General features: G+C 46.4%; 1 protein-coding gene across 10 annotated transcripts in view; it reads right to left on the reverse strand.

Annotated features, from left to right (window-relative positions):
• The window catches only part of ACACA (acetyl-CoA carboxylase alpha), a 229179-nt gene that overhangs the window by 37843 nt on the left and 177954 nt on the right, over positions 1–13382 (reverse strand). For all 10 annotated transcript variants that reach the window (XM_075904774.1, XM_075904771.1, XM_075904768.1 and 7 more), the window contains one exon: positions 104–281. In XM_075904774.1, the coding sequence (XP_075760889.1) occupies positions 104–281 (178 nt within the window). The remainder of the gene's footprint in view (positions 1–103; positions 282–13382) is intronic.

The raw sequence follows: 13382 nt of genomic DNA on the forward strand, positions 1-13382 counted from the left end.
CAAAGGTAAGAAGCAAATAAGATGTACCTTGCAACAACAAAACGATGGCTTACTTACCTTGGAGCAGCGTACGGTATAGAGAAAGCTAAGTGAGTTGCTTTACCTGCTGTCTCGATCTGCATACATCTCCATGTGTCGAGGATTAATGGTGGGATCAATCACTACCCAGGATCCTCCTCTCAATTCAGCTTGGGGTGGGATGTAAACAAGCACCGGCTGTCTGTATTCTCTTAGGCCATCCACAATGTAGGCACCAAACTTCAGCACTTGGTCATACATGTCTGGGAAAAGGACACTATAGTTTAAGTTCTTTATCCCCTCAATTTTGCGCAAATCAAAAAACAACTCAGCATTTCTGCTATTCGATTCCTAAGGGGCTCCCCTCAGCCCCATCCACAAGCCCTTCAGGGCATTACCTGGACTGAAAGGAAAGCACTTAGGCTTGCAAAATAGGACGGGAGTATCTGCAAAGAAGCAGTTGATTGGAGACATCCAGACCTCTCTTCTGTCCCAGGCTAAGCTGGGCAAACCAGGGGGATAGACGTGCTCATGCTGTAAGAGCACTTCAACACGCAGCTTCAATCTATAACTCAAGATTTTGCTTTATTCCTCTTGTATCCAAATCAGTTCATAGACCCCTATTCTGGGCTTTGTGCTCAACATACCCAAGTCTCGCAGTGAGCCTTAGAAAAGGGTGCGCCCCGAGGGTATCCTACTAAAGTCAATGGATATTTCTGGATCCTCAGCAATTCTAAGTTCAGGCCAGACAGATGCCAAAATACAAACTTAGGTGCCTAATTTTAGACCCCTGAGTTTGAAAAGTTTGTCCACATACCAGATATTATGCGACTAAAAGTGAGCGAGCGCGTGTGGGCGTAGCAGCACAATACTTTGTATATCAAAGAGTGCAATTCATTTTTTTTCCTCTGGAGTGTGAAAAGTATCGTCCTCCATTCCTTAAATCCAGAACAGCTGAAGGAATTTTGCTCAGACTGAACAACAGTGGTTACACCACCAGGTAGAGCCAATGCATGGAAAACATCAGCACCAGAGGCGATTTAAAAGATAGTGACAAAGTGAGAGGAGTTTATCCTGGAAACAATTAGGCAGCCACAAGTGAACATACTGTTACACACGGAATCACTGACTCCATAGAGATAGAAAATTTCTACTAGGGTCGCCCAAGTCCATTGCTGTCAATGGAGTGCATTTCCCAGTGCTTCATAAGGCTTTGATTTGGAAATCCCAAACTTGTAGATTTCCCCCACTTCTTAGGGAGACCATTCAACAGCCTAAGGGAGGATCTTGTCGGGGATGTTTGCATGGCATTCAGCATGGGGTTTCCTCTATTAGTTTCACACGGTTACTCCCTGCATCATACTACATAATCTCTGCCCCTTCTTGGTGCATGAATTCTTTAATGAGTTGCATACTCTTTAGTCATTGCTTAGGTAAGCTACAAATTCTCGCCCCTTTCAAATGTTTCCTTTCTACTACAGTCCTGTCAAGCCCTTTGATCATTTTTCTTCTTCTCTGAACTCCTTCCAATTAGTCAATAACTCAGTAGTGTCATAATCCTCCAATATAACTAGTATTCCAGGTGCTGCTGCAGACTAGGGATGTAAGCAACTAGTCGACTACCCAATAAGTCTAGGCTTATTGGGTAGTCGAGTGACTACTCAACTAGTCACTTCCCACCCCCTTGCGGCCTCTGTATCAGAGGCACCCAAGGTGGGGGGAGCAGGAGCTGGCGCTGGGGGGAGCGGGCTTAAAATTTGGTTCCCCCAGCATGGTCTTTGCGGGATGCAGAGGCGCAGCAGGGAAAACGGTGCAAGCGGGGACCGAAGCAGTCCCTGCTCATGTGGGTTCCCCGTTGTGCCTCTCCCGTTGAAATGCACAAGAGCCGAGGGAAGCGCTTGTACATTTTAAAAGGCAGAGGTGCAGCAGATAGCGAGTGCCCCCCGTATCGGCTAATCGAGTAGTCCATGGAAATTCCACTGACTACTCGATCAGCTGATGAATCGAAATTTAACATCCCCTACCGCAGACTAGAGCAATAAAGCGAGGAAGTTTACCTCTCTGCTCCATGACAACGCCTTTCCTGGCTTTTGTAAGAGTCATGTGACAGGCTATATGCTCCCATCTGTCTTGGGTTCTTATATAAGCTCCATCACTGAAGCATCCGAGTCACTACACCATTTTTTGGATGGATTTATTCTCACAAGAGCCCTGGGAGCTAGTTCCCCTTTGTAATCGGTGCTTCTCTGAGGATGATACACACTCAGAGATTTGCCTAAGTTCACCCAGGAAGCTTATGGGAGAGTAGGGAGTTGAATGCAGGCCTCCCACAAACACCAAACTAGCACCTTCATCACGGGGCTTCTGGGGTCTTAGAATCGTAGAATCCCAGGGCTGGAAGAGACTTCAGGAGTCGAGTCCAGCTCCCTGCCCAAAGCAGGACCAACCCCAATTAAATCATCCCGGCCAGGGCTTTGTCAAGCTGGGACTTAAAAACCTCTAGGGATGGAGATTCCACCCCCTCCCTAGGGAACCCATCCCAGTGCTTCATCACCCTCCTGGTGAAATAGTTTTTCCTAATATCCAACCTAGACTCCCCTCGCCCCCCACTGTAACTTGAGACCATTGCTCCTCGTTTTGTCATCTGTCACCACTGTGAACAGCCTCTCTCCATCCTCTTTGGAACCACCCCCATCAGGTAGTTAAAGGCGGCTATTAAATCTCCCCTCACTCTTCTCTTCTGTAGACTAAACAAGTCTAAATCCTTCGGTCTTTCCTCAGAAATTAAGTTCTTCAGCCCCCTAATCATTTTGGTTGCCCTCCGCTGGACCCTCTCCAATGCATCCACATCCTTTTTATAGTGCAGGGCCCAGAATGGGAAACAGTAATCAGATGTGGCTTCGCCAGTACCAAATAAAGGGGAATAATCACTTCCGGAGATCTGCTGGCAATGCTCCTATTATGCACTCTAATATGTCATTAGCCTTCTTGGCTACGAGGGCACACTGTTGACTCATATCCAGCTTCATATCCGCTGTCATCCCCAGGTCTTTTTCTACCGAACTGCTGCTTAGCCAGTTGGTCCCAAGCCTGAAACAGTGCTTGCGATTCTTCCATCCCAAGTGCAGGATTTGTCGAACCTCATCGGATTTCTTTTGGCCCAATCCTCCAATTTGTCTAGGTCACTCTGGACCCTGTCCTTGCCCTCCAATGCATCTATCTCTCCCCCTAGCTTAGTCTTCTCATATGTACCCACATAGACACCAAAGTACTCGCCACATGAGGTCACGGATCATTCTCTGCCCTCCTCACAGACACTAACCTTCCCCCCTCACCGCCACCTCTATTCTAAAATGGGATTTGTCAATTTCACACACATTCACTTTTTTGATTGTATCACTTTGGTATATATGGTTGTGCCGATTTTCTTCCACATATTGATCTGAGAAAGTGGGTCTGGTCCACGAAAGCTCATCACCTAATAAACTTATCTTGTTAGTCTTTAAAGTGCGACAGTTTTGTCTTTTGTTTCTCCCACACAAAGTTCCTTAAAATCCTTATGAAAGTCCAACCACTGCTGAAAGGAAGAATGATCTATTTATTCCCTGCTGGTATACATGCGACTATACAGAAATGCTAATGGAGGGGGAGGGGAACAAAAACCCAACAATACTCCAAACTCTTCATTTGTCCAGAGAAGAGAGACCTCGAAAAGAGTGACAAATTTATTACTAATTATGCAATTACTTCATTATGTAGTGCTGGTAATAAACCACTTGAAGTACTTTCAACTAATTCTAGTGTTAAGAAAATAATTGCTTGATTCCAATTATTTTAACTGAATTAATTCTTTGCTAGACTTTTTTTTATTAGTGCGACATAATAAAATGATTGTGTAATTAGCAATTCATTTTTCACCCCTGCCAAGAGTCTCTCTCTTACTTGGACTACGCGTGGGAGGAAAGGAGTAGCACTTGTTCAAATTGGGGAGGTGAATGAGGAATGGTGAGATGGAGGGAGGGAGAGCGCACAACGTATGCTCGCTGCGGAGGGTCTTATTTAAGGCTTGACTGAAGAGATCAGAAGGGTCCATGGAAATTGTGCTGATGAGTGCAAGTAGGACCAGGCCTTTAAACCACCTAGAGACATGACCTTCAGAAAAAAAAAATTCCTTCCCTGTCTCTCACTCCCTTTTTTGGACCCGTGCATTAAGTATATGAAATGCAAGTGCACCCATTTCTTCTGGAACCGCCTCAACTTGATATTGCCTGAAAGCTAATTCACATCCAACGTGCAAGGACCCATTTACCTACATCTGCCCCACACCCAAAACGCCCACCAAGATAGCCAGGTACACGACATTCCCACTAAAGTCAATGGATTCAGCACTGAGCATAGAGAACTCCCTGAGTCAATCAACTTTGTACTTACTGAAGCCAAACTTCTACTGGAGTACCGGGACTTTCGGGTCCATGGAGAATGTATCACTTTGCCTGTTACCTGTTCTGTTTTTAAAGTGCCCTTCTAATAACGATCTATCTCCATGGCATCTTTGTATCGGATTGGCTACGAATGGAGCCACTTACACGGAAATACTTCAAATGTTTACCGAGACTCTGCAAAGCGAGGAGTGGATGAAAACGGCACCCCACACAGACTGTGGGAACTTCACTTCAGTGCTCCTCTTACTAAAGGCTTCCCCAACTAATCAGGTAGAACTCTTTGTTGGGAGGCAACAGCTAATATAGAGCCCATCACTGTATACGTAAAGGATTGATTTTTCCCATGTGCACTTCGCGTCGCATTTAATCTGCCATTTTTGTTGCCAGTGCACCCAGTTTTGTGAGAGCCCCTATTCCCAGATCATTTCGGACTCTGCTGAACAGTCTTGGTCCCAATATAACTCCTCAGGGTTCACATTTCTCCATTGTGAAAACTGACCATTCATTCCTACCCTTTCACCCAATTACTGGTCATGCAAGGACCTTCCCACTGATCCCATAGCTACTGTGTCTCCTTGAGAATCTTTGGCAAAGGACCTTCTCAAAGGCTTTCTGAAAACCCTGCTATGCTATATTGAGTAGATCAGTCGTTCCCAACTTTGTTTGTACCGCAGACCGGCAAACCCATTCACAAAACTTTTGGTGGATCAGTAACACTTTATTTGCATATTTGCAAAAAATAATTTGCATTTTTGTGTAAAATCATTAAGATCAGAGCTTGCAGATATCTACACCACCACATGGCAGCTGCCAGAGTGCAAGCCAGCTGCTGTGCGGTGGCTCAGGGAGCTGGGGTGTACCCTAGCCCTGGCCCCCAAAGCCACCACAAACAGCTGGTTTCAAGTGCAGCAAACGCCCATCACGTGCCCGGGGTATACACCAGCTCCGGCCCTGATCTCAAAGCAGCTGGCACGGGCATGGCCTAGCAGCATGCCGCAGCCCGGCAGCCAGCGGTTCACAGCCTGGCACCGGTCCGTGGACCAGCAGTTGGGAACCACAGGACTAGATCACCCTGCCTAAGCCATATCCTTGTTAACTTGCTAAAAGAATTTTAATAGATTGGTGATGCAGGACTCCTCTTTACAAAATAAGGTCTGCAAGATCTGGTCCTTTGCCATGCTAGAACAATCACTGGGATGCCTCATACAAGCCAACTGAAATCAATGGACGTGTCTAGAGTCTAGTGCCAATGTGCAGCAGGGGAAACTGAAGCATAATTTACATTGTTACAGAAAAGGTCGCCAGACTCTCTCATATATTGAACAATAAAAAAATATTTGCACTTCTAGAGCACCTCTCATCCTAAAGTCCTTTGCAAACACACTTACCTAAGCTGAACATCATCAACGTTCTAATACCGACTAGCATGCTTACCACCGCTGACCGTGGCAGGGGGTTGAGGGCCCTGTCTGGGGGGGTGTGGCTCCCTAGGAGGGGAGGGATTTGGGTCTGCGCCCTTGTCAGGTGGAGGTTGGGGGCTCTGTGGGCTGGCCCCAGCCTCCAGCTGCCCCCGCTCCTTCCTGCAGCTGCTCCAGGGGGCCTTCCTGGGGGCAGTGGCACCCCATCCTGCAACCTGTTGGGGAGGCAGTGCTTCAGGAAGCCCGGCCGCCAGCAGTCCCCTCCATCCTGTAGCCTGTTAGGGGGGCAGCCTCTGAGGGTCTATCCAGACTCCATGGGCTGCCCCTGGCCTTCAGGGTCCCACCACCACCTGTAGGCTGTCTGTAGGAGATGGGTTCTAGTGGCTGCCTCCAGCCTACAGTCTGCTGAGGTGTAGGTGAAGCTCTGGGGGCTGCCCCTGGCCTCCAATGGCCCCACTGCAGCCTGCTGGCTGTTTGGGGAGGAGCGAGGCTTCGGGGGTTGCCCGCTCCTCCAGGGAGTGCCCCCTTCCGTCCTTCAGGCTCTCCGCTAGGGAGAGGGGTGGGGGACAGGGACAGGTTTTGGATTTGGGCCGGGGGGTTCCTTACCCAGTCTGCTGGCAGGCAAGATGGCCGCTCTCTTTGTGCTGCAGCTTCCCCCAATGGCCACTCTCAGTATCGCATCCCTCCTCTCTGCCCCCTCCCTTTCCAGGTTATGGAAAATGGTCCCATTCCCAGCACTTCCCGTTTTCCAGGCACAACCAAACTCTGACCCTGGTTTAAGCTAGGGGAACAGGAAGCTGCCTACCAAATCTGGTGGTCCTATTATGATTTAGGAGGAGTTCTTGAATAAATGGACTCAGACACACAGAGGGACGCACTCTAAAAGATATACAGAGATTGCATTTGAGTATGAAAGCATAAAACATTTACCACACTATGATAATTCTCTTTATCGTGGTATTTGCAGTATTCTGTATTCTTAAAATGGGAAATGCTGCAAATTTAACTACTGCAGATGACAAAAGGTGGCAGCTTTTAAAGATGCCCAGAGATCTGTGTTTTCATGATTCTGGCAGTCCTAATAGCTTGACAGTTTAGAAACTGTAAAAACAATTATTACTGTACCTAACATACTGATTCTGGTTTAAAATGTACTTTGACAAAGAGCAAAAGGCTGATTCAGAAATACGGAGAGTTTTGCTGAATACATGAGCAAAGACCAATTAAAAAAACCTGGAATTCCTCTGTTTAACTTTTTAAATTTTAAAACAGATGCGACTTCTTGGCCACATTTCAGTCCAATATTAATTCTAACCTGCAACTCGCAAGCCACTTGACAAGCAGTGAGGATCGGAGATATTTTACAGAACTTTGAGAAGAGCAGTGCTGTTTGCTAGGCAGCATGCTATTCAGCCCATGGAACATGCACTTTCCCATTCAATATCTAGGAGTTTACCTGCAGTGTGTGTCTGCATCTACTATATACAGACATAAAAATGGCCAGAAACTGTTATCATGACACTAAGTGTAAATATTGGCAATCAGATGCATCAAGCATGCTAGAAAGGCTGCAGACAGCTTTTTGCATTTCTGTAATGATGCCCTACTCCCTCGAAGCTGGAACAGATCTCATCAGCTTGGCTCGATTACCAGATAGGACCTCAAGGTAAACACCAACCATACACCGGCGGCATACACATAATGTACCTCATAAACCCATTAAACATAGGCAGTACTGTATTTCAACATCCAGGTAATCAGAGATTTAAAATGGCCTTTTCATTCTAGTTGAAGTTTTCAATAAGATTTTTTTTTTTTTTTTGTTATTTATGACTGGTCCCAGGGAAAAAAAAATAATAAGTGTAACATGAAAAACCAACCGAGAGTGACCCTGTAGCACCAGCAGTGATGCAGTTTAATATCACTGGGATTTGCATCCTATCAAACTATTCATGCTGCGTCTGAGACCCTGGTGCTAATTTCTAGTAAATTTCACGCTTGATGTCTCACTGTTGTGGGTCATTGCCGGTTCGTCTAAATAAACTGCTTCCAAATGGCTCCTCCATCTAAATATTCAAGCCAGTTTTTATAATTTAATTTTGCATTATGCTGAATAGCCTTCCGGCCAGAGAGAGCTCGTTGGGGAAACCACCAATACCATTGTGATATGCCTTTATTTATTTTATTTATTTATTTTACTGCTTGAATTAGACCGCCTAGGCCGACTAGTAAAGAGGTTCCCCCCCCCAACTAATGTCAATTTTCAGCATAGCAAGAGCTGTCTCTAATCTTTTCCTACTCATTACACACAATTTTGGAGTCATTTTACCCACAGTGCAGTCGGCTCCTGGCAGTGTGTGTGTGTGCACTGAGGGGTGGCATAATTGTTTATTTTCCCTCCCTGCATAATCCCCAGCCAGCATTGAAACCAAAACTGCAAACACCTCCCCAAGCGATGGCGAAACTGACAAGAGACTGAGACATTCTACCCAGATCCTTTTTACACGAGATAATATCGAGAAAACACCCTGACTTATTGGTACATCAAAATGGCTCTATTCTTTGCCCTCCCCCTCTTGTGCTGCGTTCTCCTTCTCCAAGTTTATTTGCAATAGCAATAAGCAATATGCAAACACAAATATCGGGCACTTCTGCTGTTTGGCTCCCCAGCCCGGGCCCTGCAGTCCTGATTCCAAAACTAAATTCAGTTTGCACGGGACAGTACTACCAAAGGGCAGGTCAAAGAACATGGGGAGATTGGCATAAGAGCAATAGCTTAGTAAGAGTACAATTCTACGGCTTCTTCCTCAAGAGGCTCTCTAAGTGCTTTACGAGCATGAATTCAATCTCCTTGCAACAGAGGAGAAACTGAGGTACCCCGGTTGTGAAGAGGCAGAGACAGAATGGCAACTCAGCTCTTTTGAGTTGCAACCAGTGTGTCTACAGTGCCATGTGCGTGTAAAGTGCTGCTATCTTTTACTTATTTACATTTTACAGCATCAACCTCCCATTCTCTGCAACATTGAAAATCGTCGTATCTGGTCCAAAATTCTAATGGAGGGAATATTAATGGAGCAGCTTCATAGTGTTCAAACCACATGAGCTGCCACCACTGTTGGCAGAATCAATTTGGAGACAAACCTCAATATGACAATAATACAATATGAAACGATCAACGACAAAGCTGCCTGAATGGCAGCATATGCAGATACATTTTTTAAACCGGCCCCATCCTACAGCTGTGAGGATCTTTCCAAGTGGTAGGAGTTTCCTAAGATTAGGATTTAATTGGTCTAGATTAGTAACTAACAAAATTTACATTTTCTAAGCTGCTGTTAAAATCCAATGACCCATTTTCAGGGCTAATGATCTCTGTAACTGGTTAGGAGGGTATTTTACAAACAATGCAACGCTGTTTATTCTTAACAGAACTTGCATTGCAAGTTGCACATTGCATACCCTGAGTTATTTCTGTTACCACCCAGCTGCCTGCAAAGAATAGCAAGGAACAAATGAAGCCCTATCAATCCCACGTTGTCAATCAAGATATTACAACCAGGTAAGCCATTCCTTTCCTCTTTCAGGCTGGACAGCAAGCAGAACTGGATTATTGGCCTAGCTATGCAGAGCATTACTACTAAGGAAGTATCTGATTGAACTGAGTTGGTTGTTTTAACTATTACACAAATATTTCAGATTAGTAACCAAGGTATAAGGAATCTAAAAGGGTAAATCTTCATTAATGTGCACAAGGAAGTAAAGATAAAACTCTATTATTGGGGATTTGGCTAGCCTGAAAGCCACATAATGTAAACGAGTATTTTTTTACCTGTGTACGACTCTCCCACAGTCTGCACATGTACCATAGACAATGAAAATCAATTCTGTCCCTTCCAAGTTTGCACTGATGGAACATCTGGCTTGCAAATACTTCATGACAATTTGTCCTTGCTGTAAAATCAGCATTTTCAATGCAATTCCCCAGAACAACAGGAGAAACGTTTTTATTAAACTAATGTTTTAGAGCATGCGAAGTTGTCACATTACTAAGGACTTGTTTACACTGGAGCGTCTCACTGAGCTAAACTGTGCCAAGACAAGTCAAGGTTGACCTGGACACAGACTGTCTACACTACGGGGGTTGCACAAATGTAGCTATGTTGGCATAAAAAAAAACCCAGTGTAGATATGGTCTAGGAGTCAAATCCATTGTAGACAAGGCTGAGGAGTCTAGAATCCACAGCAATGCACCCTACATAACCACTTGTAAAGAACACGAGAAGGAAACGCCAACTCCTAAGCAATGACTAGACAGAGGTGGGAGGTGCAGCAGCCCGAAGAAGGTACTTCTAAAAATGGACTGCAGCTGATTTTAAGGGCCAGTAAAAACCATGCTTGGAAACGCAGACCAGAGCTTCTCAACACGTGGCCCGTGGGCTGTTTGCAGCCTGCGGTGCGGTTTGGGTTTATGTGGGGTTCAACACACGGCCTGCAGGTAGAAGCCAAAACAAAAAGGCAGTCCATATACTGGTCTTCTGTTGAGATGTGTTTTAGTAGTTAAATTCCTGGACTGTCATTGCTCATTAAAAGTGCTGTCAAATAGGTGGAAATTGGGTAAATAGTGCACTTTAATACTATCAGCACAATTGACTTAATCGGGGCCTGTGAGTTGTATAGTCTTGCCTTACTCTTTGTATTCATGCCCATCAGTGTGAAAGAAGCTATTTGCATATATTTGCATGCATATGCAACCACACTTAAGCTGCGGCCCTTGGCATGTGCTGTGAGTATCATTGTGGTCCTTGGGGTTTCCAAAGTTGAGTAGCCCTGCTGTAGACCATACAGCAAAAGTGACAGCAGCTCTCATTAAGATTAGTAAATGAGGCTAAATATCTCAATTATTTTAGATCCAAGGGGAATAGGTATCAGATACCTTGAGATTTTCCAAGGCAAATCCATAGAGTTTGGGATAATTATGCCTGGTGTTGTCTTTGCTACGGTTTCATATCAAACAAAAATTCCAACCACGTCATTGGATCTGACTGTTCCCCGACTCCGTTCCCAACGGTTCCATTTTGTGGAGCAGAGCCATAATTGTGTTCTATAACCTAGCTGAAATTGGGCACATTTCCTAGACTTCCATCTGGAAATGACCTGGAACGTCCTACAACCGTGGTCACCAACAGGTCGATCGCGAGGAGTCCTGTCTGCCCCGCCCTCATTGCCCTCCCACCCTCGAGAAGCCTCACTACCTACCTCAAGTGAAAATGGAGGTAGTGTCGGCTTCCCGGGGATGGACAGAAGTCCCGCAGCTTAGCACCACTTCCGGCGATTCTGGAAGTGTGCTAGCTGCTCTGCCGGGTGTACTGTGGGAGGCAACATCAGCTCCCTGCAATGCACAGGAGGGGTAAGTCAGCCCCAGGGGAGGTGTGCGCGGGGGGCGGGGCCTGGGGAAGGCACACGCACGGCTTCCCTGCACCGGGGGGGCTGGCACCGGGGCAAATGCGCGCGGGGCTTCCCTGTGCCGGCAGGGGGAGGGAGGTCGGCCCTGGGGCAGGCACGGACTGGTTTTCCTCGGGGGAGGGGAGGGGAGAATCCTAGGAGGACGCAGATGCAGGGGACTCTCTGCCTCCACTGGCACCCCATTCCCCAGCTACAGAACTGTCCCCACTCCCCTGTCCCCAGCTACAGATTGCTGTCCCCACTCCTGTCCCCACTCCCCGAACGCTGTCCTCACTCCCCTGTCCTCAGCTACAGAATGCTGTCCCCACTCCTGTCCCCACTCCCCGAACGCTGTCCTCACTCCCCTGTCCTCAGCCACAGAACTCTGTCCCCATTCCTGTCCCCACGCCCCGAACTCTGTCCCCACTGGCACTCTGTCCCCTGCTGCAGAACCCTGTCCTCTGCCCTCCCAGCACCCTGTTCCCTCTCCCCTGTCCCCAGCCACAGAACTCTGACCCCACAAAACGTATAATTCTAAATGCTTCATTTTAGATTTAAATAGCATGAATAAAAAACAGACCGTTTATTTCATAACTATAAACACGTGATTTAAATTTTATATATTGCATAATTTAAAAATAAACTTTATCGGAGTGTGTAAGTAAGGGCTGGGGATAGCAAGTGATGGACAGGAGGAGAATAGAGAGAGCGGGGCTTCAAGGAAGGGGCGGGGGTGGTAGATCTTCGCCTGTTCTGAGATTTAAAAAGTGATCTTGGGTGTAAAAAGGTTGGAGACCACTGCCCTACAATATAGATTGAGAACGTTGTAAGGACAACAGCGGACAATCTTGATATAATCAGGCCCTCGAAATCATCTGAATGCAAGACATCTGTGCATAAAACACAGCCTCATTTTAAAAAAAACAACAACCTCAGATGCATTCACAGCATCAATTGGTCCAAGCCTCAAAGATTAACAGACCTACAGAAATACAAGGAGCCCTGTGGCACTGGACCTTACCACATCAGCCACACCATCAGGGGCTCATCCACTACACATTAACTACCGTGAGATAGGCCATCATGTGCCAGAAATACTCCTATGTACATTGGCCAAATCGGACAGTCTACGCCAAAGGTTAAATGGACACAAATCAGACATCAAGAAAGGTAACATACATAAACCAGTGGAACACTTTAACCTCCCAGGGCACTCAGTAATGGATTTAAAAGTAGCCATCCTGCTACAAAAAAACCCTTCAAAACCAGGCTACAAAAATAAAACCCAGAAGAGCTGCAAGTCATTTGCAAATTTAACACAATCAAATTAGGACCAAACAAGGATTTAGAGTGGTTCTCACAACAAAGGCAATTTTCCCTCTCTTGCTATTCACACCTCCCCATCAGCTGCTGAGTGAGATACATCCACCCTGAATGAATTGGCCTCCACTTGATGCACAACTCCTTTCTTTTGACATACGAGCACATCTATATAACCTGCCTCTATAATTTCCACTCCAATGCATCTGATGAAGTCGTTTTTACTCACGAAAGCTTCTCTTTCTATATATATATTTCAGAGTGTATCAGCCTGTGCGTCTATCTGCGAGTCTGTTTGTTCAAGAACTCCTAAACGGTAAGAGATAAGACCACCAAATTTGGTAGGCAGCTTCCTCTTCTCAGAACTTAAAAGGCCAGGGTATGGTTGTGCCAGGACAACAGGAAGCCCCGGGAAAAGGACTGTTTCCATAAAAAGCAAAGGGAGGGGCTGCTGTTTGGAGGGACGCAATAGGACAGTGGCCACTGGCGGCAGCGAGCCCACAGGGGAGAGCTATCCTGCAGAGCGTCCAATGGGAGTTGCCATACCACCAAAGGAGTGGTCAACAGGGCTGGGGCTCCGCCATCTTGCCTGCCAGCACACCAGTAAGTAGCCCCCTTGTCCCAAACCCTCCCCCGCACGGCCCGTGGCCGCAGCACTGAAGGGTGGCTGAGGGGAGAAAAAAGGCCCCTTGTGGCTGGAATGGGTTTGAGGTGGGGTGGGAGAGAACAGGTCCCTGGGGGC

Source organism: Pelodiscus sinensis, chromosome 21 (genome assembly GCF_049634645.1).
Source record: "Pelodiscus sinensis isolate JC-2024 chromosome 21, ASM4963464v1, whole genome shotgun sequence".
Classification (NCBI taxonomy): domain Eukaryota; kingdom Metazoa; phylum Chordata; order Testudines; family Trionychidae; genus Pelodiscus; species Pelodiscus sinensis.